The sequence below is a fragment of the Mus caroli genome, unplaced genomic scaffold (assembly GCF_978045245.1).
Source record: "Mus caroli unplaced genomic scaffold, Mus_caroli_1 scaffold_8, whole genome shotgun sequence".
Taxonomy (NCBI): domain Eukaryota; kingdom Metazoa; phylum Chordata; class Mammalia; order Rodentia; family Muridae; genus Mus; species Mus caroli.
In genome coordinates this window covers 49,585,033-49,609,234 of record NW_028227263.1, presented here as the reverse complement: position 1 = coordinate 49,609,234, position 24,202 = coordinate 49,585,033, and the positions used below count along the sequence as shown (strand labels likewise).

The following is a 24,202-nucleotide window of genomic DNA, read 5'->3' as shown; positions in this document are numbered from 1 at the left end:
TTTTTTTTTTTTTTTTTTTTTTGATTTTCAAGACAGGGTTTCTCTGTGTAGCCCTGGCTGTCCTGGAACTCACTCTGTAGACCAGGCTGGCCTCGAACTCAGAAATCCACCTGCTCTTGCCTCTGCCTCTGCCTCTGCCTCTGCCTCTGCCTCTGCCTCTGCCTCTGCCTCTGCCTCTGCCTCTGCCTCCTCTGCCTCTGCCTCTGCCTCTGCCTCCTCTGCCTCTGCCTCTGCCTCCTCTGCCTCTGCCTCCTCTGCCTCTGCCTCTGCCTCCTCTGCCTCCTCTGCCTCCTCTGCCTCTGCCTCTGCCTCCTCTGCCTCTGCCTCTGCCTCCTCTACCTCTGCCTCCCAGGTGCTAAGATTAAAGGCAGTAATTTTCAAAAGAGAGAAAGATATAGGAAGCTGAGACCAGATAGTTTAAGTGACTTGTCCAAGATCATAGAGTGGGAATATTCACAGCTGATATTTGGTCCCCGGTTGTCTAGCTCTGGAATCCAGACACTTTGACTGTGCTGCCTGCTAGGAGGACACACACTCTTGGGTACTATACAGGAGTTGGGGGAAGGACAGGGGAATATTGTCAGGGATGATTGTCCCTAATAGACTTAAGGGGGTACTGGGATTCAGTCAACCAAGAAGCTCAGCCTTTGACTAAAGATAAGTTCCCTCAAACACTGCTCATTCTGCCTCTATTCTTCTATGATATAGAAGGGTAGACCAGAGGTGACTGAGCCTATGAGAAGGTGAGGACCTAAGGCTAGCCAATGTATATGTCATGCCCCGTGGATGCAGACTGCACACTCTAAGTCCTGGAAATAGAAGTGAGGCAGGTGTGCCAGCATTACTTCCACATTATTAGTGAGGGCAGTGGTACTCAGATTAGACCTGGCAAGTTGTCTGGGGCCAGTCTTACACACAGTGCTGAGATGTGAACTTTAGTCTCCATCCTAATGATCCTACCATCACATCATTTGATGAATATGGCTGATTGAAGATGTTATTGTCTGGCATTTGCAGACTAGTACTTCATGTTGTCTCCTGCTTCACATGTTAATTGATTGTTTGGATTGTTGTTGCTGCTGTTTTTTTCATTTAACAGCCATTTAAAACATGTCTACTAAGTGCTAAGGATACAACAGAGATGGCCAAAGCACATCTGTATCCAGGGTAGTTAAAGTTTTCCAGTGTCACACAGCTAATAACCAGTCAAGCCTAGATTTGAACCCAGGCCTAGATTGGCACCACATACCCCATCTCTGCCTATAACACACACAGATGTGACTATGGGTTTTTCCTGTCCCTTCTCATGGTCACTATCTTCTAATGTCTGCGTTTGTTACCCATCCTAAATTGTTATTTGTGAACTATAAAAGTACCTTTCAGTAATGAAGCCAAAAAATCTGTATTCAGGGGTAATCTGTCTCTCTGTCTCTCTGTCTCTCTGTCTCTCTGTCTCTCTGTCTCTCTGTCTCTCTGTCTCTCTCTCTCTCTCTCTCTCTCTCTCTCTCTCTCTCTCTCTCTCTCTTTCCATTTTTGGAAAATTAGATGAGCTGGAATAGTTTAGGATCCTGAAGAGCTCCATCCATGTGGTAAAGAGAACTCCATGCAGATGACAACTCACAGAAGGCAGGGTTGGGCCTCTGAAGGGCTGAGGGCTGCACCTGCCTCAGGTCACATGATCCCATAGCTGCGAGAGATGCTACAATTACAGGGTTCTTAGCATCCCTGCTTCATCCTCGCCCCAGAGTCAGGTGTCCACCAGGTCTTGGGTTTTACCTACTCAGTGTCTCTCAAAACCACCTACTGCTCGTTCTCCATTGCAGGCTGCTTGCTCTAAGCAGGCTGCTTTGCTCTCTGTACATGTGACCTCAGCACCACCATCCTTCCCGTGTGGCCTGTGAGTTTTAACAGTGTGCCCCAAATGAAGTCACCTTCTATCTCTAGACTTTAGAGGTACCTATAGCCTGAGGGTAAAATTCCAGCTCACTAGCACGGACCACATGGCCCAGCACGGCTGTCTCAGCCAACACAGCAGCCTCATCCATTGCTCCTCCCAGAACAACAGCGCTTTAGCTTAGCATCTCTGGTGTTCATACATTCTCTCTCCTCTGAAATCTCCTATAAACTCTTCCCACTGTCTCTTCAGAAGAGGGAAGAGTGTGCACACCATATGCTTACTTATCTGTATCACCTATTAGTCTGAAAGGCTGGGGCAAGGTCTGAAGTACCTGGCTCTCCTTGTGCTCAGAAGAAGCCTAGGCTTATGTCTGCATTTAAAGTTGGCCAGTGAGAAAAAGAGGCAAACATGGCTCATTGAACATAGCTGTATAAACAACATGCTCTGTCGCCCTTGCAGATGGCTTGGTGGACTGCATGGACCCTGACTGCTGCCTCCAGCCTCTCTGTCATGTCAACCCGCTGTGCCTAGGCTCCCCTGACCCCCTGGACATCATCCAAGAGACACAGGCCCCTGTATCCCAGCAGAACCTGAACTCCTTCTACGATCGAATCAAGTTCCTCGTGGGCAGGGACAGCACACACAGCATCCCCGGGGAGAACCCCTTTGACGGAGGGTAAGTCCATGGGGCTCGGCTCTAGGGGCTGCTCTTGCAGGGAAGGCTGAGTCCATTCTGGGCATAAGGAGCCTGAGAAGGTGGGTGGGTCTCAGAGGTTCTAAGGAGTTTGTGAGAGAGGCAAAGAAGCAGCCTTCAGTACCCACACTGACAAAACTGCTGTCAAGGCCTTCCGAATTATTATGAGCAAAGCCGAGCTACTCCCACTGGGTGATAGATGGAGAGAGCAAAAAACCAGAGGTCTGAGGGGAATTGTGGATCAATACCCACTTTGCAGTCAGCTCTTTCTGATCCTGTGGTCTCCACATGAGCTGATGGGCTTTGACACTGTCTGCCCTCAGAGCTGATGGAAGACCTCACTAACCTGGAGGCTGGGACCATGGCTGCACCCCAGGCCACATGTCCACACAGTTTTTTCTTCGACAGTTGTATCATGTGTTGGACATTTTAACACTGAGACACACTCTGTGCCTGGTCGGATACTAAAATGACAGAACCGAGCAGGGCACACTGTCTGCTGAGTGGTTACTTACTGTCTACTGGGGTAGAAAATGAATACAGTTATAATGTGCTTGGCCAAGATGTGTGGCAAGGATCCTAAGGGGCACACAGGAGGTGCTCTTAGGCAGGAGAATCTAGGACTTAGGAGAAATAACTCTTAAAGATGAGAGACCATTAAGTAAGCAAATGAAAGAGGAGAGGCTCACAGGAAAGAGGAAAGAGTTCACACAAAGACATGAGGCATGGAGGGATCCTGGAGCCATCAGATGGCTCTGTGTTCCCTGTTCCCCGGGTCAGGGTACTGAACCAACACAGTAGCCAGAAAGAAATATTTACAGTAGTTTCTCTGGCGTGTCTTCCGATATAGTGTTACGTGTGCATGTCTTCACCGTGAATCACCATAGTGAATCTGGAAGTCACCAATCATGTGCCTCCATGTTCAGGACTTCTGGGCCAAGGGGTCCCTATCCTGAGGGGGAAATGGGAAGTGATGAGACTGCCGGAATGAGGAATCAGTGGGGCTTGAATGGAGACCAGTGTGAGGATGGAGAGTGGGGTCTCCTGTGTGGGTGCCTGGGTGGATGGTGCTGTTATCTGACACCAGGATGAGGACCTAAAGCAGAGCCAGAAGGAAGCTGACAGGCTTCCTCTTGAGCAGGGAAAGGGTAAGGTAGGGAGGCTCCCAAGAGGAGGTGTCTGCTGCCTGCTGGAAGTCATTATGGGAACCTGTTACCTCACGGTGCGAGCTCCAGGAGCAGGTGTAGGAGTGGATTCCTCCCACTGTGCCCCATCAGTGGCTCCTGTGGTCCCAGGTGTCAACGGGAGCACTGAAGGCCTCCCCTCTGTGCGTAGTGGAGCTTGGGTACAGCCTTATAATTAACCTCAAAGCCCACCCATGCTACCCTAGCAGTCCTCGCAGTGAGCACAGGGATATGGGGAAATTAAAGGAAAGAAGCCCTCTGCACCCAGAGAGGGTCAGACATACAGCAGCAACCAACAGGCCACCCCTTTAGAGGTGTGGGAGTTAGTGCTGAGGACATGGCTCATTCTGTAAAGTGTCTGCTGAAGAACATGAGGGCCTGGGTTCTGACCCCCAACACACAGACACACACACACACAGGCACACACACACATACATTCACATACATATCAGAACCCACATAAAACCACAGAATCACTCTGCAGGGTACAGAGACACAGCTAAAACTGAAGTTCCAAGGGAAGAGAGACGGGCAGGGACCCAGAGCTTGCTGGCCAGCCACTCTAGCTGAAATGGCAAACTCCAGGTCCAATGACAGACAGACCCTCTCTGGAAAAATATGGCAGAGAGCTGTAGAAGAAGTCACACAAGCTAACGTCTGACCACTCCCCAGCCCCCCACCCCACACACAAAGATTCGTGGGCACATTAGAGGGCACACTCTTCAACACACCCCAAAAGGGGTAGAATGGCTTTCCCACGTGCACAAGTCCAGTCACATGCTAGAGTTAGGAATAGCAAGAGTAAGGGGCAAAGGTGACATTTTAAATATTTATTTATTTATTTATCTATTTTGACCAGAAATGCTGCTTTTGTTCCTAAGCGGGAAGCTGCTGCTATCTTATCCAACTGCGTGGTTTTTGTGTGTATGCGTGTAGCCCTTCCCCTGGCATGAGCTCTTTTAATCAACTGCAGATATAAGTAATATTCTTACCAAGGAAAGCCTTACTTGCTCAGCCTTTTATGACCAGCCCATATGGCATCTGATTAGGGCTACGGCTTGTCAGTTGCCTGTAGCTGTTCTGTTTAGGGAGTGCCCTATTTATGCCAGCCTGCTGTGTGCCAGCAGGAATATGTGTCCGGGGCATCCTCCTGGTTATGTGCTAGACCTGTTGCTTAAGCCCTGTGAGATGCCATTGGACCTTCCCTGGGTTCTCTGCATTGTTTCTCTAATACAGAATGCTCACACGGACATGAGAAGCCAGTGCTAGGGGAACATGCAAAGCCAAGCTCCACTTCAGCTCTTGGCTCTGTCACCCCTGTGTACATGGATCCGATGAAGGACTAAATGAAGTGAGGCACACCAGGATCTGCCAGCCCTCTAACCTGTGTGTTCTAGGAGAGTCTTACGTCTCACTCATAAAGCATTCAGTAGCTGCTTAAGGAATGTGTCTGGACATAAACTGCCTGAGGGATGAAGAGATAAAAGGGAGAGAGGAAGAGAGAGAAGGAAGAAAGTATGGAAGGAAGGAGTGGACAGATGGACACATTACGTAGTTTTCTTGGTTTTATCCTGAGGATTCAGGTTCCAGCAGGGTTAGATCGCCTGCCAGACATCAGACTGGAGCGGAAGCCGGAGAAGACAGCTTTCGGATCCTTGTTTATACATCTGTTCCCTTCAGTTAAATTTCATACACTCCAAAGGCAGAGGCTATTCATCCCTCCACACCCATGACACCTCAGCAAGGGCCCGTAATGGGATATTTGTTCTACAAATGAATAGATAATGGAAGGCTCTGAAATGTTAGTATGGAATTGCTATCTCCTGACATTCTCCGAGTCATGATACCCCCGCTCCTTACTCATCTAGATGCAGAAGAAATAGCCATCCATCACCGTAGATTTCCCAAACGTCCCTCTGTAAAATAAGCCCAGGTGACTAGTCATCAGAAACACCAAGCAGTAGGTGCCTACCCGATGGCCTCAAGTGGGTGCAGACATAAAAACCCTTCCTTCTTGGTGCCACTGGGGTGATGTGGAGTCCACCTCCTGTAAGTGTAATGGGGAAGCCCTGTGTGTCCTCTCTGCCTTTACCATAAGCCATGCATACATGAAAACAGAGTAAACATTCCACAGCCGCCATAGACAAGATTAAAAATAAAAGAGCTATACCTGGCAGGAGATTTTACAGAGAGAAGGTAGCGTTATCATCAAATTAGCACAAGCCTCGCAATCAGACAGACCTGGCCCGAAGGGCAGATGCAGCCTTTTCCCTGCTGTTGTAACCTTGCAGGGGGTGGGGAGCAGGGAGGAGGGGGAGGGAGGCTCAGACCTTAAGCTTTCAGAGGTCAGAGTTCCAGTTCTCATCATCTGAGAGACTGGATAAATAACGTGTGTGTCAGGGGGTTGCCGGGAAAAGTAAATGGAAAGAAGTACACAGAGCCTCGACCTGGAGCACCCACTACCCGGAAACACCTCTGATAATTACCTAGCGGTGGGGTAACAGAGGCCATGGCTAAGTGCTGCCACCTCCACCTCCTTCACCAGAAGCAAAGCTTGAGAATCGGCTGCCCTCCAGAAAAGTCAGGTAGACATACAGAGAGAAATGGGTTTAGACTGTCGAATCACTATCTGAGGATAAAAGAAGGCCATGTTCTCACCAGCCAGGTGACATTGGGATCAGTCAGCGAGGAATACAGTGACATCAGGGTGCAGCTGGTAGAGTGGCAGGCCTGCCTCAGTGCCCATGGGTAACAGCAATAAGCCTGCATCTAACCCATATCCTGACATCCTATATGAAGAGTCAGGAGAGTCCTCAAAAGAAGCTGTATGATAGAGGACACATTCTTTTTTTTTTTTTTTTTTTGGTTTTTCGAGACAGGGTTTCTCTGTGTAGCCCTGGCTGTCCTGGAACTCACTTTGTAGACCAGGCTGGCCTCGAACTCGGAAATCCGCCTGCCTCTGCCTCCCGAGTGCTGGGATTAAAGGCGTGCGCCACCACGCCCGGCTTTTTAGAGGACACATTCTTATGCTTCTGTATATACCCTATCTGGTGCCAGAAGTAATGAAAGAGGTAGGGGTGAGCCACAGCTCCTCAGGAAGCTGGGCTCCATCGGGGTGTCCCGATGGGGGAATGCAGTGGTGGTTGGATGGCTGAGGCAGAAGCACTTCAGAGCAGAATGAAAAACAGGGAAGGCCTTCCCCAGCATTCTTGTTAAAGTTAGCTAGTGATATGTCAACAGATACCTGAGAACACCTTAAATGCAGCAGAGATTTGTTTTGGCTCACGGTTCTGAGGTGTCAGTCCAATGGATAACAGAATCCATTGCAGAGGGCCTGTGGAGAAGCAGCACATCAGGGTGCAAGAGAGTGTGACAGAGCAAAGCTGTTTGCCTCTTAGTAACCAGGAGTAGAGTGAGACTCAGGGAGGGACTTGGGACAAAGACCCTAAGAACATGCCCTTCAGTGATGTGCTTTCTCTAGCTAGGGCCCTGCCTCCTGCAGTTTTCACCATCCCAATAGTATAGGAAATTATTATGATTCCATCAGTGGATCCAGCCATCAATTAGGTCAGAGTCCTTGTGATCCAGTCATCTCTTATTGATTAGGTCCACCAGCTAAGGACCGAGGCTTGGGCGCATGTTTCTCTTAGGAAACACCTCCTATCCAAACCATAACACTGTTCACACATATCCAAGAACCTAACACAATACCTGGCTAAACCACATATTCAGCAATTGATTTAACCAGGACAGCGGTTCTGACACTCTTATACTGCAAGTGTTATGACTTCATAAAGTGATAGAGCTATGAATAACCTCAGGGGATCCTAAAGTGGGGATACACGCAAGCCTAGGCATTACCATTACCAGATTAGGTAGCTTAAACACCATTTGCCTGTTGTCATAGGCAAAGATGATGAGAGACTCTTGCTATTGAGACTTGAGTGAGAGGGAAGGAGCCATTGGGGTTTCTGATGGAAGAAGGGTCTCCAGCTATCCAGACAGAAAAGAAAGAGAATAGGACACCAACCATGGAAGCCAGAATCAGGCAGCTGAGAAAGGGATGGCAGCCTGATGCTCTCCCAGAATCCCCCAGGGCAGAGCAGTTTCTGCTTCTGACCATATGGAGTCTGAGCAAGACCAAGAAGGCCGAGAAGCTGGGTGCAGGGCAGGTACCACCTCTATGAGAAGTTGCTTCTTACGGTGCTAGACAATTTGAAAGACTATAGGAAGATGTATTGACAAAATGACCACCCAGATGTGTGCTGAAGGCTCAGCTATTTGAATGTAGGTGGAGACTACATTTAAGGACCCTGGCTAGGTCTGAGAAACGATATGACATTGACAAGTCTTGCTGGTTGTCAGCTCACTCAGTCAGCACATAGCAGTGGGTAAGATGTTACAAGACTCAGCTGATAGGACACACTGAGCACAGAGGGGAACGCCCAAAATAGTAAGAGGTATGCATGAAGCCATATGAATGTGTGCACATGTGTGTACATGACAGATGTGTGTGACAGTGTGAGGAAGTGTGAGCGTGTGTGAAATGTGTATGCTTGTGTGTGTTTGTGGATGTGTGCATGGGTGTGTGTGTGTGTGTGTGTGTGTGTAACCAAGATGGGGAACAGATGAGTTTCCAGGGTCACCAGAAAACAGAGGACTTTAATGGAGCTGGGAAATAATTAGGCTGATATTCTTGGGGAGGCGTGCTCTAATGTTTGAGGTCAAGATGGGCTTACCAAGTCAAGTAAAGGAACCTGGTTTGTACAAAGGGCCTGTAGGGGAAGGGAACACATGGTAAGGAAGGCCAGGAAGGGGATGGAAGGGCAGGGTCCCAGAAAGGTACACAAGCTACATTCAAGCATTGTGTCTGAGTCAAGGCCCAAGGTCAACTTTGAACACAGGGGAAACAACCAGCATGCCTCTAAGCCCTCAGATTCCTGCTAAGCCTTTAAGTAGAGCCCAAGAAGTTTTAAATATGAGAGTTTACAAAAGGATAAGGTAGTGGGAAAACAGAAATGGTCATATATGTGACGTCATATGCAGGTTATTCCAAACATAAACAACACCCAAGTGTCAGTGCTACCGAGTCACCGGTGGGCATTCACTCCCCACCCCAGAGTCCTGCCCCCACTTCTGTCCCCAGGCCTCACACAACCAACCAAGACCCTCGAAGAGGCTGAGCAGTGAGGACCTTCTAATGAACTGCAGATAAACAGCAGCTTCCTGACAGCTGGCCTCTGAGTGGATTTATTATTGAATTACACTCCTGCACTTTCAAAACAAGCTGAGCTGACAGGCTACCCCATCAGTTACCAAAAAGGGAAGGGAAAAAAAAAAAGGAAAGAAAGACATTGATGAATTACCTACTGGAAGATGGAAAAAGATAAAGATCCTGCTTCCTCCAAAATGTCAGCCGTAATATATTATTCATGTTGGTTTTTAAAAATCCCTCCCCACATTGAAATGAATGTTTATGATGATAAAGCAACAAGGTGGATTCAATTGAGGATGCAGGCAGCGGCATCTCACATCATCCTGACGAGCAGCTAACAACTCCTCCTCGGCCACTTGATCATCCCTTTATTGATTTCAAAAGGAATTACCATCTCTGTTTGCTTTGCAGCTTAAGCATGCTCCTCCTTGTCCATCACAGGAAGCATTAGCACAGGAGGATATGGTGATGCAGAGACTATCTAGTGCAGAGAGAGAAGGGACCTAGAGCAAGGTCTTGGACAAGTGAGACAAGTGACCTTGGACAGAGGAGACTCACTCTGAAGTTTCTGATTGCCACTGGGTTGTTTTAAAGAATCAATGAGATAAAATACCCAGATACTTGTATACAGAAACAACACAAGACATTCACCAATGGTATGTTCTTTGTCAGGCATTGCTAGGAATACTTTCCATAAGTCATGATGGGTTTAGGTCTCCACTCGCAGCTTCCAAAACAGTGCAGAAGGGCTCAGTTGGTGGCTCCTTCTTTAAAACTTGAAGAACCAAGGCACAGCCCAATCACTAAGCCAAAGGTCATAGGCTTGTAAATAGTAGAGGCATCTGTTCTTCACGGCATCATGCGTGTTCCAAGTTCAGCATCTTCAGTTCCTCTTCAGCAAGATGCTGCTACCATCCACATCCCCAGCTGGCTCTAACCATCTCTTTAATGCCGCACAACATAGCACAACACACAAAGAGGCTTCACACTACAGAGCACTGGCTCAGAGTAACCTGGGCTCCCAGCCCAGCCTCCTCTAAAAGCAGTATGACTATAGACACATCTCTTACAGACTTTGGATACATTGTGGTTGGTGCTGAAAAAAAATCTCATTCAATCACCAGGAGCTGACAGAAGACAGTTTAAGGTTTCGTACAAGTCAGGCTTATAAATCCACTTAAAGCACCTGTGAGGTGAGGTGATTTACATAACCAGCAGCAGCAGCAGCAGCAGCAGCAGCAGCAGCAGCAGCAGGGAGCTGCAAACACTAGAAGGCAGGGAAAACGTGCACTTAGAATTTGCTACCTAGATCCCTAATGCTTTCTTCCACGCCCTGAATGCCAGCTGTTTTCACTAAATAACCAAAAAGGAAAGAAGTTGCAGACTCTCTCCCTCCACTTAGCATTTCCTTTACCTGTTTATACACTATACCTCAAACAGTAACTTAAAACCTAGTGATTTCTGGCATTTTTTGTTAATTTTATTTTTCAAACAAGTTACGCAAGCAGAAGCTAAGTGACCTATCCAGGGGCAGAAATTGCCCACCTTGGGAAGACGTTTCAGCTCTCAGCCTGGGGTCTCTAAACCACATCCCTATCAAGATCAAGTGGCTTCAGGGTCTCAGACACTACCTCACCTTCTGTAAGAGAAGCATCTCATATCATGATTCAGTAAATAATTTATTAAAAGCTTATGCCACGCCATGCATTCAAATTCGAGGACAAACAGCCCCTTGGATGATATTTTCCTTTGCCAACTAAAAGTGAGCATCAGCCAATGCTCAGTGCTGGGAACAGAGCTGGAGGGAAATGTGGCATCCACGTGGAGGAGAGTCCACTTTGGGAATAAGATTATCTTAATTGTGTGACTCATTTTCTACAGAAGTATCCCCGAGGGGCAGGAATGGTGGCCACTGCTTGGTAAATGCTGTGGCTGAATCTGCAAGGTGAGCAGGCAGATTTCTAGTACACAAGGTCGGTGGAAGACAGCAAGAATAGCTCAGAGGCAAGAACATGCATGCTATGAACCTCATTAAGATGAAAGCCCCCTGGTCTGAAGGCTGCTTGAACTGTTTGCATAGTGCCAGGTAAAAAAATGATCAAAACTCTTTGAGAAAGCACAAGTTGAAGCTCTTGAGAGTTCTGTTGGATTCTGTTTTACACCAGATCGGGGGGAAAACCTCAGGACAGATAACAGATGAAGGGATGGAGGATCAGAGGTGGGTAGCTCTCCAGAATCGCCTAGATCCGAGTCAGAACAAGGAGCTGTGACTTCCCAACCTCGGCTCTTTCTGCTGCTTTCCCCAAGTGGCATCGAGGTCGAGGCTGCTTTTTTTGATCTGCTCGCTTCTGTTTTGAGGGAGGGCTCGGTAGCAATCCATCTGTTGTCTCTCCGGCAGACTCTTTCTCTTTCCAAAGCCTGGCCTCTGGCCTCAGGAAGCAATCAGGCAGATCAGTCTAGTCACCAGCAAGGGCACCTTGTTCAGGCTCTGAGTGTATAGTTGGGCTAATGCCAGTATATGTGACACCACCCCAGCTGGCCTGGCAGGAGCACTGCCTCCTGGCAGGGTTCACCCAGCCTAATTGCTTGTTTTGTGTCCCAGCTGCCTGACATATGCTAATTCCATGTGTTGACACTCTGATAACAGGGACAAACACACTAAGGCATTTCAAAATGGCTTTTGTGAGCTCTAGCAAGTAATCAAGGCCTGGGATTTATATACCTCAGTAACTCTAGCAGCCAGCAGTGCCTGGCTCATCGGAGGTACCTGGGATTTCTGTGACTGTAGACACATGACACAGCAGCCACAGTAAGGATTCGTACGTGAGAACTAGGCTTAGCCAATTCTGTTCATCTCTGGGTGACCTTGAGCAAATATTTTCTCCGTGAGTTTCAAGTTCTTAGCTGCAGCCCCTGCTTGCTCTGTCTACTAGGAGTGAGTCAGCCCCAGGCATGTGAGATGGCTTTGTAAATGTGAGTGGTGTCATTGTGGGACCATCAAAGCCACAGAGAGATGCTTTTTAAGTATAGAGGAGCCCAGAGGAAAGGGTGATTAACTGTACCAGGAAGAGTTGGTGACAGCTTTCCTGAAGTGCTGACAGTGGGAGTCATTCTAAGGATGACTAGAAAATAATACCTCCTCTCTCCATCATCCCAAGAAAGTGACCAAGGAGAAACAAGAGCCATTGTCCCAGTCTGCTTTCTATTGCTCTTATAAAACACCATGACTGAAAGCAACTTGGGGAGGAAAGGGTTTTGACTGGTTTACACATCCTGGTCATAGTCTATCATGAATGGTTTGGGGACAGGACTCAAGGCAGGAGCTGAAGCAGAGACCATGAAGGAATGCTGCTTGCTTGCTTGTTCTCCGTGGCTTGCTCAACTTGCTTTCTTATACAACCCAGGATCACCTGTCTGCAGTGGTCTGGACCCTCCCACATCAACCATTAATCATGAAAATGCCCTCACAGACTTGCCTGTAGGCCAATCTGATGGAGGCATATTTTCAATTGAGATTCTGAATTCCAAGATGCCCCCAGTTCATATCCAATTGGAAAAAAAAATAACTAACACACACATCATACATACATATAGGACTGGGATATAGAGAAACCCCCCAGAGAGTGACTAGGATTCTCGCCCTGGTCAGTGGTTCTTGCCGTAACACCAAGCCTGACCTTTAATATGAGGATTGAACCAGGGGAATGAAAGCACCGACTCATCTGAGCTCATTAGAACTGATTATTAAATGTTTAGAAATGTGGTAAGCTGGTTGCTAAACAGCAAAGGCTATTCTTCCAGAGGACCTAGGTTTGATTCCCAGTACCCACATGATGGCTCACAACAGTCTGTAACTCTAGTCCCAAGGGATCTCATGCCCTCTTCTGACCTCCATGTGCACCAGGCATGCATGTGGTACACAGACATGCATACGGGCAAAACATTCATATGCGTGAAATAAGATTTTCAATTTAAAATTTAAAAACTAAGCTATATGAAATTGAAACATATTAAAAGATTATAAATAACTCAAAACCTGTCACTTCCTAAGTATTTTATTATATTTTATAATTATCATTGCTTTTGAACTTGTCTGAGACGAATATATCCCTGAGATAGAAATATCACATACTTGCATTCCATTATGCACCTCTTCCCAACTTTGTATCCAGCAGCATGCAGTTGGTAGCTTGAATTCGGCCATGATGGGAGTATTTACACCATAAGAAAGGGTAACTACCACAGATTGCAACTGCCTCTCGCCCTCTCACTTTCCTACTCCCTCACTCTCGGTCTCTCATCTATCCTTAAGCATTTACCAACATCTCACTGGTAGTATCTATTGAATAACTGCATAGAGAAAACAATCACTGGGAAACCTGCCTAGCACACACATCTTTTCAAACCTCCCCTGACGAAAGCACACGGCATGGAGCATATACAGAGACCACCACAAAGTGACTTCCCCATCTCCTTTGCTCCAGGGAAGCCCTAATATTAAACAGCATTCTCTTGACAACTGAAAACCCTGGTTAAACAGAAATAGAATGGAAGTGTTTTCCTCTAGGGCTTGGTTTCTGAGTCAAATGCCTGTCTTGCCATGAGGCCTCTGTGGCCTGCAGGGGCTGGGGGAGTCAACTTAATCTTCTGCAGAATCCAAAGCAATCCACAGGAGCCTGCCCTAAAATTGCATCTGCTCTGGTTTGCCGAATGGAGACTAAATGATAGCCAAATGGCGCTGATTTAATGTTTCCCAACAACCAGAAAATCCCCACAAGAGAGATAAATCAGAGGATGCTGGTCTGCATGTGCACGGGGTGGGGGTAGCCAGAGCAGCCCCATGATGGAAACCACCGACAGAGGGCTGGTTACTATCCAGGCAGAATCCAAAAGTACTGTACATGTCAGAAGGCTGGATCATAGCCAGGATCTGAGGCGCTGAGATCTGTTAGTAATTCACTGGAAGGACAAAGTTCCAACAATACAAAATTCAATTGTCCTCCATTAAAGAAAGCCTCTCTCAGTACCAGCTGAGTACAATTGATGAATAAATCCCTCCCATTAGTGGAAAGATAATTTCACATAAATACATCGGGAGACCTTCAGAACAGGACTGGAAGTCTTTGCTGAGCCTCACCTGATTTACTGGTTTGCCATGTAATTGCATTTAGACCAAGGGCCTCAGAAGGAAAACACTGACTGAATTAGTATTAGCCAGACTTTGCAGAGTGAGGTGAGGTGAGGTGTGTGGTGGTGGTTTGGGGGGGAAAGCAAGGCATGTGGTGCATTGTGGGTAGTTGTTGTTGCCTTCAGAAAGGACAAGCTGACACCAGTGAGACCAGCTGCTTACAAGCCTGGTGTTAATTGCTTTTCTCATCAAACAGAGAAAAGTTTATCACTTGAGGGAAGTAAGGATCTGGGTGCCTAATAAAGATGGGCTGGAGCTTGAGGATTTTTTTCATTAATGCCCACAGGCCTTATTAGTAGCTCTTTCATAGGCCAGAAAGAAGGGCGTGCCTGAACAGGGAAAATGAAGAGAAGGTGAGCTCCTTCATTTTTGCCTGAGACGGGTCATCAATGGCTGTGTCCACAGTGCCCTGATCTCGCAGAGCACTCACCTGAACCAGCACCTTCACTCCCATCCATTGCTCCAATGGATCTAGCATCTAGCCTAGAAATGGAAGGTCCGCACTCCAGACTCCTGCAACCACCTTCCTGGTAGCCTTGGGAAAATATTAATACCTCCCAATCTCCTCGTTACAAAACCAGAAAGGATCCTGACAACTTTCTGGATGGTTCGTTCCCTCAGAGGCTGCATCAAATTGCCTTCGGAACCACCAGCGTTGGGGAGGAATTCTGTCACCATTACATCTAGGGCGGGTCTTCTTTTGGTTTGTTTCCAACTTTGAGGTCCTTAGGAACTGTCATCTAGCAAATTATTCTACTTCTGAAACATGTGAAAACCACCCCTCTAGATGATTGCTAATTGCCCTGTTTATTTGCTCAGTCCTCTATTTTGCCCCTGTGACTAAGTACTCACTAGGCATGGTCCAGGCTCTGCACTACAGAGAAAGCCTTGCCACGCCCGCCCTCACACTGCCTGGTGTCTGGGTGGAGAGGAGAGGGAGGTGCAGCTTAGCAGGACACCAAGGCCTTGGTGTGTGGTTTCGAGGGAGTGAGATGAGAGTTCTGAGCAGGAACTTCACAGAAGTCCTCTGAAGTGGGCACTGAAGGGCAAGACTGTTGGAGTGTGTGTAGAGATGACATTTTAGGCAGATGGGAGAACATTACACAGGCACCGGCACCACACATTCTCCTGGAAAATGCAGGAAAAAAGTATGGTTTGTGGTCTAGAATACAAGGGACAAGGGGGAGGGAGCTGGGAGTGGGGACAAGTCCCCAAGCAGATACTCCCAAGGTGGTGCTATCATCTATCCTTCTCTTCCCAATGCCAGGTAAAAGGAAGTGTAGCCTCCATCCTGTTCTCTTGTGTTCTCACTTCCAGTAATAAAACGATAGCTATTGTTACTTACTATACCATTGTTACATTGTATCTTACCGTACCACTGTTACATTGTGCCTTACCATACCACTGTTATATTGTACCTTACTGTACCACTGTTACATTGTACCAAGATGAAAAAAAAAAAAAGAAAACAAAAACTACAACAGCAAAAAAATGAGGCACAAAAGAACTGTCACATACCTGCACAAGCTCAGAGATTTAGCAAGTAGCAGAACTGGGATTTGAACCCAGGCCACCTGACTCTGTCGTCACATGCTTGACTATACCCTGTTGATCCCTGGAGTCAGCTTTCTCCTCTCACAGCAGATGACAGCCCTAGTGAAAAACTTGAAAATGTTTCCCCAGAGTGATTCTCTCAAGGACACGTTGATACCTTGAGAGGTAGTTTTTTTTTTTTTTTAAGAGATTGTTTGTATGAAGTGAACATGTGGGGCTCCTGGATGTTAGTCATGTCTAGATAACCAGTCTTCTGGCTATGACTTCTGGGGCTTCCCTGCAGACTGTGAAAAGTATTTCATGGTCTTCTCTCTTCTCTTCCCACAGGCATGCTTGTGTCATCCGTGGACAAGTGATGACGTCAGATGGGACCCCATTGGTTGGCGTGAACATCAGTTTCATCAATAACCCTCTCTTTGGATACACAATCAGCAGGCAAGATGGCAGGTAGGAGACCCTTTGTGGGCCAGGGAGAATTAGGGCCTGAGAGTTAGGGGCTGTAGTCTTGCAGCATAGCTGCCCTGGATCGATTATGTGGACAGAGGGTCAGACCTGGACCCAGACAGCCTATATTTTAACACCCCGCTCAGCCACCTACCGTCTCATGACCTGCACCTGCCTCCGGCCTCTGTCCCTTTGACTGTAGATGTAACACCCCCTTCTCATGAGGATCTCACATAAACAGAGGGTTCCTTGTCCGTATTATGCTGCCCAGTGACTCATGGGAATACTCTCATGAATCTACTTTATAATGGATAAGATGGCTCCTTGGAATCTAACCATTCGGTTTCAGTTGCTTAGAAGTTGCTCCCATAGAAGCCATTTAGGTGATAGCAGAATTCTATCCTTTTACTTTCCCTGAGAACCATCAACAGTATGTAGTAAAGCTAAGGTTTCCTTAATGGCCCTAGACCTACCCCCACCGTGTGACTAAAGTATGCTTGGACAAATATTGCCTCTCTGGACCCTCAGCTTCTTCATGAAGCATGATTCTAACACCATCTACCTCATACACTAGGAATGGATAGGACAGTACAGTGGATAAGGAAGCACCAAGCTATAGTTCCTGTCTAATAAATCATTGTTTCCTGCCACACAAGAATTCACTTCCTAGTGTGACACGCAATAAGTAAATAAATAGTGGGTGTAAAAAAAATACTAATTATTACAAGTTGTTGAATAACGAGGACAGAGTAACACAAATATTTCAGAGCAAAAGAAGGCAAGAGGAATATTTAGGCTCTCGGTGGTGAGACGTCCTCTATTTTTAATGAAATCAGGTGATGTCAGTCCATCTGGCTGAGCGTGGGCCCATAAGGTTGATTCCTCACTCTGTGTTGGAAATTATGCTCCAGCCTGATTGATTTTAGCACCTCTTTAATCCAATATCAGATGTGAGCATGTCCCAGCCGAGGTGATAATGAAGCAGGACTCATCTGTTTGGAGACATGTGTGCCTCTTAGACAGCTTGGCAAGCTTGGTGTACAGAGTCTCCCCTCCTCCATGGCCCTGGGAAGGGCACAGCTAGAAGGGGTCTGTGCCAGTCCCCAGGGAGTAGACTGGCCAGGCCACTGTTCCCTGCCCTGAACGGTTTCTGCCAGAGGCCCCTTAGCAAACACCCACCCGTGCATGTAGGAGCTTCCTTTCTTGATTGTGTCTGTCTCCGGGTATGGATTGTACAGAAATGGCAGCCGTGGGAACTCTAGGCCATGGGTATTCTTAGCACGTTACCGCCCACAGGGGAACAGGCATCCAAACAGGAGCTTCTGGAGATTGTTCTTTTTGCCACAAAACTTTCCACATAAAAGAGCAAACTGTCAATCAGTAGGCCCCTCTGGGCTTGCTCAGACTAGGACCATGAACTACGTCACAGTAAGCCTACATGTTGTGACCTTAGGAATCGCCTATTTTTTGGCATCTCTGGGCTACGATTTCCCTGTTTGTGCTATGCTGGCCCTATCTACTGTTTCTTGAGGGCACTGAGCACCAGGAGGGAGGCTTCCTGCATCAGCCTCCCACACTGTGACATAGAAAAGGTGCTGCTTAGAGCTTGCATTTCAAATAAGTCCTCGCCCATGCACCATGGGCCTAAAATGTTCTTTCCAACACAGACATAATGTATGGGAATGTTATCACTTGTTCCCATAGTGTGTGAAACTCCCTCTGTTGTACATGAACAGGGAGCATCTGGCCCACTCCACTCCTCCTTCCTTGTCTCAGTTTCGCTTATGCCTGGTTTATAGGAGAAGCCACAGGCTAAAGATAGTCAGCAGGTGAGAATGAGTGTGTGTGCGCTGGAGGCCTAGGCTGCATTTGACTCACCAGTACAATCTGCAGTTTCTAGGCAGTACCAGTACACTCTCACCAGTTCCCTACCCACAACTTCATACACACACACACACACACACACACACACACACACACGCACACACGCACACACACTACTTGATGTCAAATGTTAACAGTAACTCATACACAGAAAGCAGTAACAGAGAAGATACTCAAAAAGATGGAAAATGCAAGTCATGGAGAAAAACCAAGAGACCTGGAGACAAGAGAAGAGGTTCAGGCTTGCTGACTTGAAGTGTGGGGTTGTGCTGAGCGAGATGCCCAGGGAACAAGTGGCATCCTGGGCTTGCCCATCCATCACTCCAGCTAATTAGTAACCTTGCCAAATGGTTATGATGCTCAGCCTAATTTTAGAGACAGAGAAACTGAAGCTTGGAAAGGTGGTATAACTCACCTGTAATGTAAGAGTGGTGTTTGACCAACAAGAAATAGGCTCCATTTGAGAAACAGGCCTTCTCTCTGGGGTCAAGTCCATGTTCACATCTACATTAGGGTTTCCCAACCAGATGAGTAGGCCTGGCCTTGGCCCATTGCATTCAGCCCCTGGCATGGCCAGCTGCTCTGGCCTGCTCATACCCTTGAAGAAAAGTCTTTTCTTGTTTGTTATCTCTCCCTCCCTATAGGCTGCCTCTCTTGAACCAAGCTTTTGAGTCCAGCCAAACTTGTGTTTGGCTGTTAAAAAACCAAATTAATACAGACACTCATTCGTTATGTGACAGTTTCCTCTAGACAGTGGGTGTTCTCCTAGAGAACATACCCTGAACTCTTAGACTACAATAAATGCCCACCCTTGGTGTTTCTCCATCATCCCTTCCTGAAGGATGGTGCCATCTAACTTCTAAACATTAACACAAAAAGGGCAATGAGCAGTTAAATATGTGGAAAACTCCCGCATAAAGAAGAGTCTGTTTTTGGGGTTTGAGGAACCATAATCAGGGTCATCTACCATGAGCAGAATTTGCCTCTGGGACAGGATGGTTGAATACAAGATCCTTGCAACCTCTAAGGAAGGGAAGAGTGAACTGGGCAGCCAACGCTAACCAAAGTTGTGTGTGTCAAGGTAAACGTGAGATCCTGTGTTGAGGGGTCTCACAAACCAGCGACAGAGATAATCACTGGGTTGATCTGAGTCAGTAGCTAAGGCAAGAAGGGGCTTGTGCATTTAGCAGCCATTTAAGAAGAAATGGGTAGTGTCTCATGTATTCATTCTGTAAGCTAAGTGTCCCTAGAAAGTCAGGAAAACGGGTGTCCTAGGCACTGTAACAATTACAGTGCATTGCAGCGTAGCCTGTCAGGAGTCTCTGTGATACAACAGACCCCTAAGAGGAAACAAGAATCCTGCTTGAGCAAGGCTTTGTCATGGCAGGCTCAGCAAGCATGCCTTACCTAGCTGGGCATGATAGCACACACCAGAAATCTCATATCTTTCAAGGCTGGAGCAGAAGAATTACTAGCTGAAGTGTAGCCTGGTCTACACAGAGAGGCTCTGTCTCAAAAAAGAAACCCACAAAGCTAAATGTACCACCTAAGAGGACTTTGTCCAAGGAGATATTACAGTGGAAGAGGGCTGGCAGACAAAGCTACTGGTCTCATGTTACCATAGCAGATAAAAAAAAAAAAAAAAAAAAAAAAAAAGCTCAATACACAAGAACAAGAAGGAGAGAAGCCCAGACGTGTTCCAAAAACTAAAGACTTAATGGCCAGAATTACTCAAAGATGGACCTGCCCTCCTGTGGCTACAGCAAGCTCTTGGGGACTGGGTCTATGCAAGTGTGAAATGAACAGCCCCTTGCTGGTAGTTCTGTAGAAGGGACCAGCCCTTCACATTGGGAACATGACCTTCACATGGGAACATGACCACTAAGTTCATTTCTGGGGGCTCAGCTATTACATGGCTTCAGATTTTCTTTTTAGAAAAAACAAGCAAACTCTAGGCTGGACTCCCACACACCAAACACAGGGCTTGAAGTGACAGCCAAACCCTGGTCTTGGCTAAGCAGACCTATCCTGCAGGATATGTGCCACACCTTGATTTCCAGCCCCTGCACCCATAACCTGAGCTCTCCTAGCCTCTGATCATGTGGCTATAGAACAGAGGCTGGCCTCCCTAGAGGGCTGGCAACCGGCAGAAACATTAAAGTATGCAAATGGGAACTCACATCCCTTGACTTTCAAAACTGAAAGGCGCACGTCATGGTTTATAAAGGCAATGCCAGGTAAGGTTTATCTGCATGTGGTAGGGGCTGAGGTGCTAGATGCCCAACAACTGCTAGTATGTTACTGGAGGAGTCCTATCTGGGAGTAAGGTACTTAGGGGTAAAGCAAGGAGGATTTGTATCTACATGCTCTCACACAAACCTGAAACAAGAGGCCCAGGGTAGAGCTGTCTGGGGCAGCAAAGGGCCTGGAGAACACAGAGCCAGAACAAGAATCAGGAGCATGCATTACTGCTCAGAACACCCTTAAAGAGCCATGAACCGAATCTGGGCTACTGTCTCTGGACACTTTGTAGCAATAATCTCATTTCAGCTGGGCACTTGGGTTTGCATTTCTCCTTGCACTTACAAGATACTGTGGTTCTAATTACACAGTCTCAAACTGCTTAGCTGCTTAGGACTTCAGAACAACCCCTTTGAGAGGTGGACAGACGACCCAATGGAGAAAGTACTTCTGTGTAAGCATGAGAACCTGAATTTGGATCTCCACCACCCACATAAAAGCTGGGAGGGAGAGACATATGGATCCCAGGGGCTTACTGGGCAGCTAGTCCAGACAAAACTACCAGCTCCTGGTTCAATAAGAGTCTTGTCTCAATGCCTGGACCTGGTAGTGCATGCCTTTAATCCCAGCACTTGGGAGGCAGAAGCAGGTAAATCTCCGAATTTAAGGTTAGCCTAGTCTACATAGTGAGCTCCAGAACAGCCAGGACCATAGACAGACCCTATCTCAAAAATACAAACCAAAAATAAACAGAGTGGGGATGGAGGAGAAAGCTATCTCAAATATAACATACAGAGGCAACTGAAGAAGACACCTCTACCTCTATCAAACTATGGTCCCCATACATACACATACACAGAGAGATGCATGTGTCTGTGTGCATGCACATGCACACACAGAGGGAGAGGAAGAGGGAGGGAGGGGGAGGGAGGGGGAGGGGGAGGGAGGGAGAGGGAGGGAGGGAGAGGGAGGGAGGAAGAGGGAGGGGGAAGGGGAGAGGGAGGGGGAAGAGGAGAGGGAGAGGGAGAGAGAGGGGGAGGGAGAGAGGGGGGAGGGAGAGGGAGGGGGAGGGGGAGGGAGAGGGAGGGAGGGAGGGAGAGGGGGAGGGAGGAAGAGGGAGGGGGAAGGGGAGAGGGAGGGGGAAGGGGAGAGGGAGAGGGAGAGAGAAGGGGAGGGAGAGAGAGGGGGAGGGAGAGGGAGGGGGAGGGAGAGGGAGGGGGAGGGGGAGGGAGGGGGAGGGAAGGGGAGGGGGAGGGAGAGGGAGGGGAGAGGGAGGGGGGTAGGGGGAGAGGGAGAGTGAGGGAGGAGAGGAGGCCGACTGATTTACTCATGGCCACACTATAGTTCATGGCAATAAGGATTCAATGCAGGGTTCTATAATGCCCAGGGAACGCTTATTCAATCTCATTCTGCTGGCCCTTTGTGGGCTCTGGCTGACACAGTAACAGCACCGGGCGCTCTGCAGCAGAGGTTCACCAGCTGCCCTGGGTTCTGCTAAACAGCTCCTGCTGCAGTGGTTAATTTGGCATCTGTAAACTCTCCCTGGCCAATCATCTTGTAGCAACAACTAAAGGTTTCCAGGGTCATTGTCACTGTTTGTGGCTGCAATCCCGGTCTCTGGTTCTCTTCATCTTATTTCTGCTGTTACTGTCCCCCACCCACAGCTTTGACCTGGTCACAAATGGCGGCATCTCCATCATCTTGAGATTCGAACGGGCACCCTTCATCACACAGGAGCATACCCTCTGGCTACCCTGGGATCGCTTCTTTGTCATGGAAACCATCGTCATGAGACACGAGGAGAATGAGATCCCCAGCTGTGACCTGAGCAACTTTGCCCGCCCCAACCCTGTGGTCTCTCCATCCCCACTGACATCCTTCGCCAGCTCCTGTGCTGAGAAAGGCCCCATTGTCCCAGAAATCCAGGTACCCAGGCTCCTTGACTACATCAGGCTATTCTTTTATTTTATTTGGGGGCAGAAGATAATCTCACAGGCAATGGCAAAAGAGAAAGTGCCTGTACGGGCCTGGGTAAGACCCCCCAAAGCTCACTTTGCCAAATCGCACCATGGGCATGGCATCAGATATAAAGACTATCTTACATGCTAAAGACTGGTGCATGCCTCCAGTCTGCCTGGCACACTGGGGCTTGCAATAAACTCCTTGGCTCTTCCTACCCTGTCTCCCTGTTCATTCTTCTTTGTTCTTCAGCTTTCAGAATCTCACCTCTCTTGGTATTTCTGCTCTAAGTACTTATAATAATAGCTTCTATGAATAGGAATAAGCCATGGGACCCCAAGTATTAAGCATTTTAATAAAGAGTAAATAAGAAAAATGTAACATGAGGTACTTAGCATGATGTCTGATACCTACTAAGTGCTCGATAAATTTTAGCTATTATTATTGCTAAGATTATTTAACACATGCTGCCTTCATGCCAATTAAGGATTGCTTTGGATCAAATCTACACACACAAATGGTTTACTTCATTATCATTAAAGGGAAGTAATCGAGAAAAAATGTATTTTAATCTGATGAAAATTAAGATAGATTCTTTGCCTAGCAAAGCCGTTCTGAGTTGGATCTCCTCCATCATCCCCAGTCTGATGTCTGTAGGCAGAAAAGAAGGCCAGAGGAAGAGGGGGAAACAGCAACACAGAAGCCCAGAGAAGCCCAGAGAAGCCCAGGTCACCTGCCTGCCTAATGAGACCTCAGCAATGTGCATGTTAATGGATTGCCCTGGTGCGAGTGGACCAGAGCATTTATACATTTACGTGTGTGTGTGTGTGTGTGTGTGTGTGTGTGTGTGTGTGTGTGTGTGTGTGTTTCACGCCTAGATGAGCAAACACATCGCCCTGGACATCCCCTGTTGAGCAGTTTCCAGTGTCGGTCCCCAATAAAAAAACATAACCATTTCTGAGTTCTCACTGTACAGAAAGCTCACTCCTTCTCGGAGATTCAGCGCCTGTCTCCTGTCTCAGTGGCCAGGCTGACCTTTTGTATGAAATGCTTGTCAGTAGAGACAGAGCTTGCTGGAGAGAAGTAATTTGTTAGTCAACCCTGGCTCGGCTCCAGCCAGACATCCTTTCCCAGGAGCAGGGACTGGGCAACAAATGAGGTTCAAGGTCAGACTCTCTTTACATTGTTCTCTGAGCTGGGTGCCCGCAGGTTCAGCGGGGGCACAAACCTTGCTTACTGTTAGTCCCACCAAACACCTAAAAAAACGAACTCTCTGTCTCCCCAGTCCCATTGTCATTGATGTTTGCAAGGGCTGGGATGTGGAGATTGTGATGGGTGCATTAGCAAAGGGAAATGTTTATGAGAGCATCAGGCCAGCACTCAAGCACTGCTGATGGCTCACCCGGGGGTGTAGCCTTCTTTGCTTGGAACTATAAACTGTGGCCTGAGAAGGCAGCCCTAGATTAAGCCCAATCTATAGCATTTCCTGTGTTTGAAAAAGCATCACAGACAAAACATCTACACCCTGCTATAGGATAAACAGAATGAGAAGGGCTCAGCTCCCCTGTAAACATGGGGTAAAAATAGCCACATCCCTTGAATGGACATGTTAGGCTCAATTGACTTAATGTTCTCTTCTTGAGCAAGAGCCCGGAGCATGGAGCTGTTGGCAATCCCCTGTGTTTGCCTTATGGTGATCATCTGGACTGCAATGACTGGTCCCTTCTTCAGTCTTCTCTGCTCATCTGGAAGGCACTGGGGTTGGGAGCCGCTGTGCACTGAAAATTCCTCTCTGGGGACAAACTGGGACATTGGAACAGGACCTTGTCAGGTTCTCAAGCATTGCCTGCTGATGTATTTGTTCAGCCTAGTGTGGTCTCTGTTGACCGTCCTGGAAAGGATACATTTAAACTACATCTTACTTTAAGAAAGCTCTAGGTAG

At 47.5% G+C, this 24,202-nt stretch overlaps 1 protein-coding gene across 2 annotated transcripts in view; it reads left to right on the top strand.

The window, feature by feature from the left end:
• Positions 1 to 24,202, top strand: part of Tenm4 (teneurin transmembrane protein 4) — a 703,400-nt gene that overhangs the window by 613,739 nt on the left and 65,459 nt on the right. For both annotated transcript variants that reach the window (XM_029479435.2, XM_085841517.1), the window contains 3 exons: positions 2,357 to 2,573; positions 16,060 to 16,179; positions 21,966 to 22,227. In XM_029479435.2, coding sequence (XP_029335295.1) covers positions 2,357 to 2,573; positions 16,060 to 16,179; positions 21,966 to 22,227 — 599 coding nt within the window. The remainder of the gene's footprint in view (positions 1 to 2,356; positions 2,574 to 16,059; positions 16,180 to 21,965; positions 22,228 to 24,202) is intronic.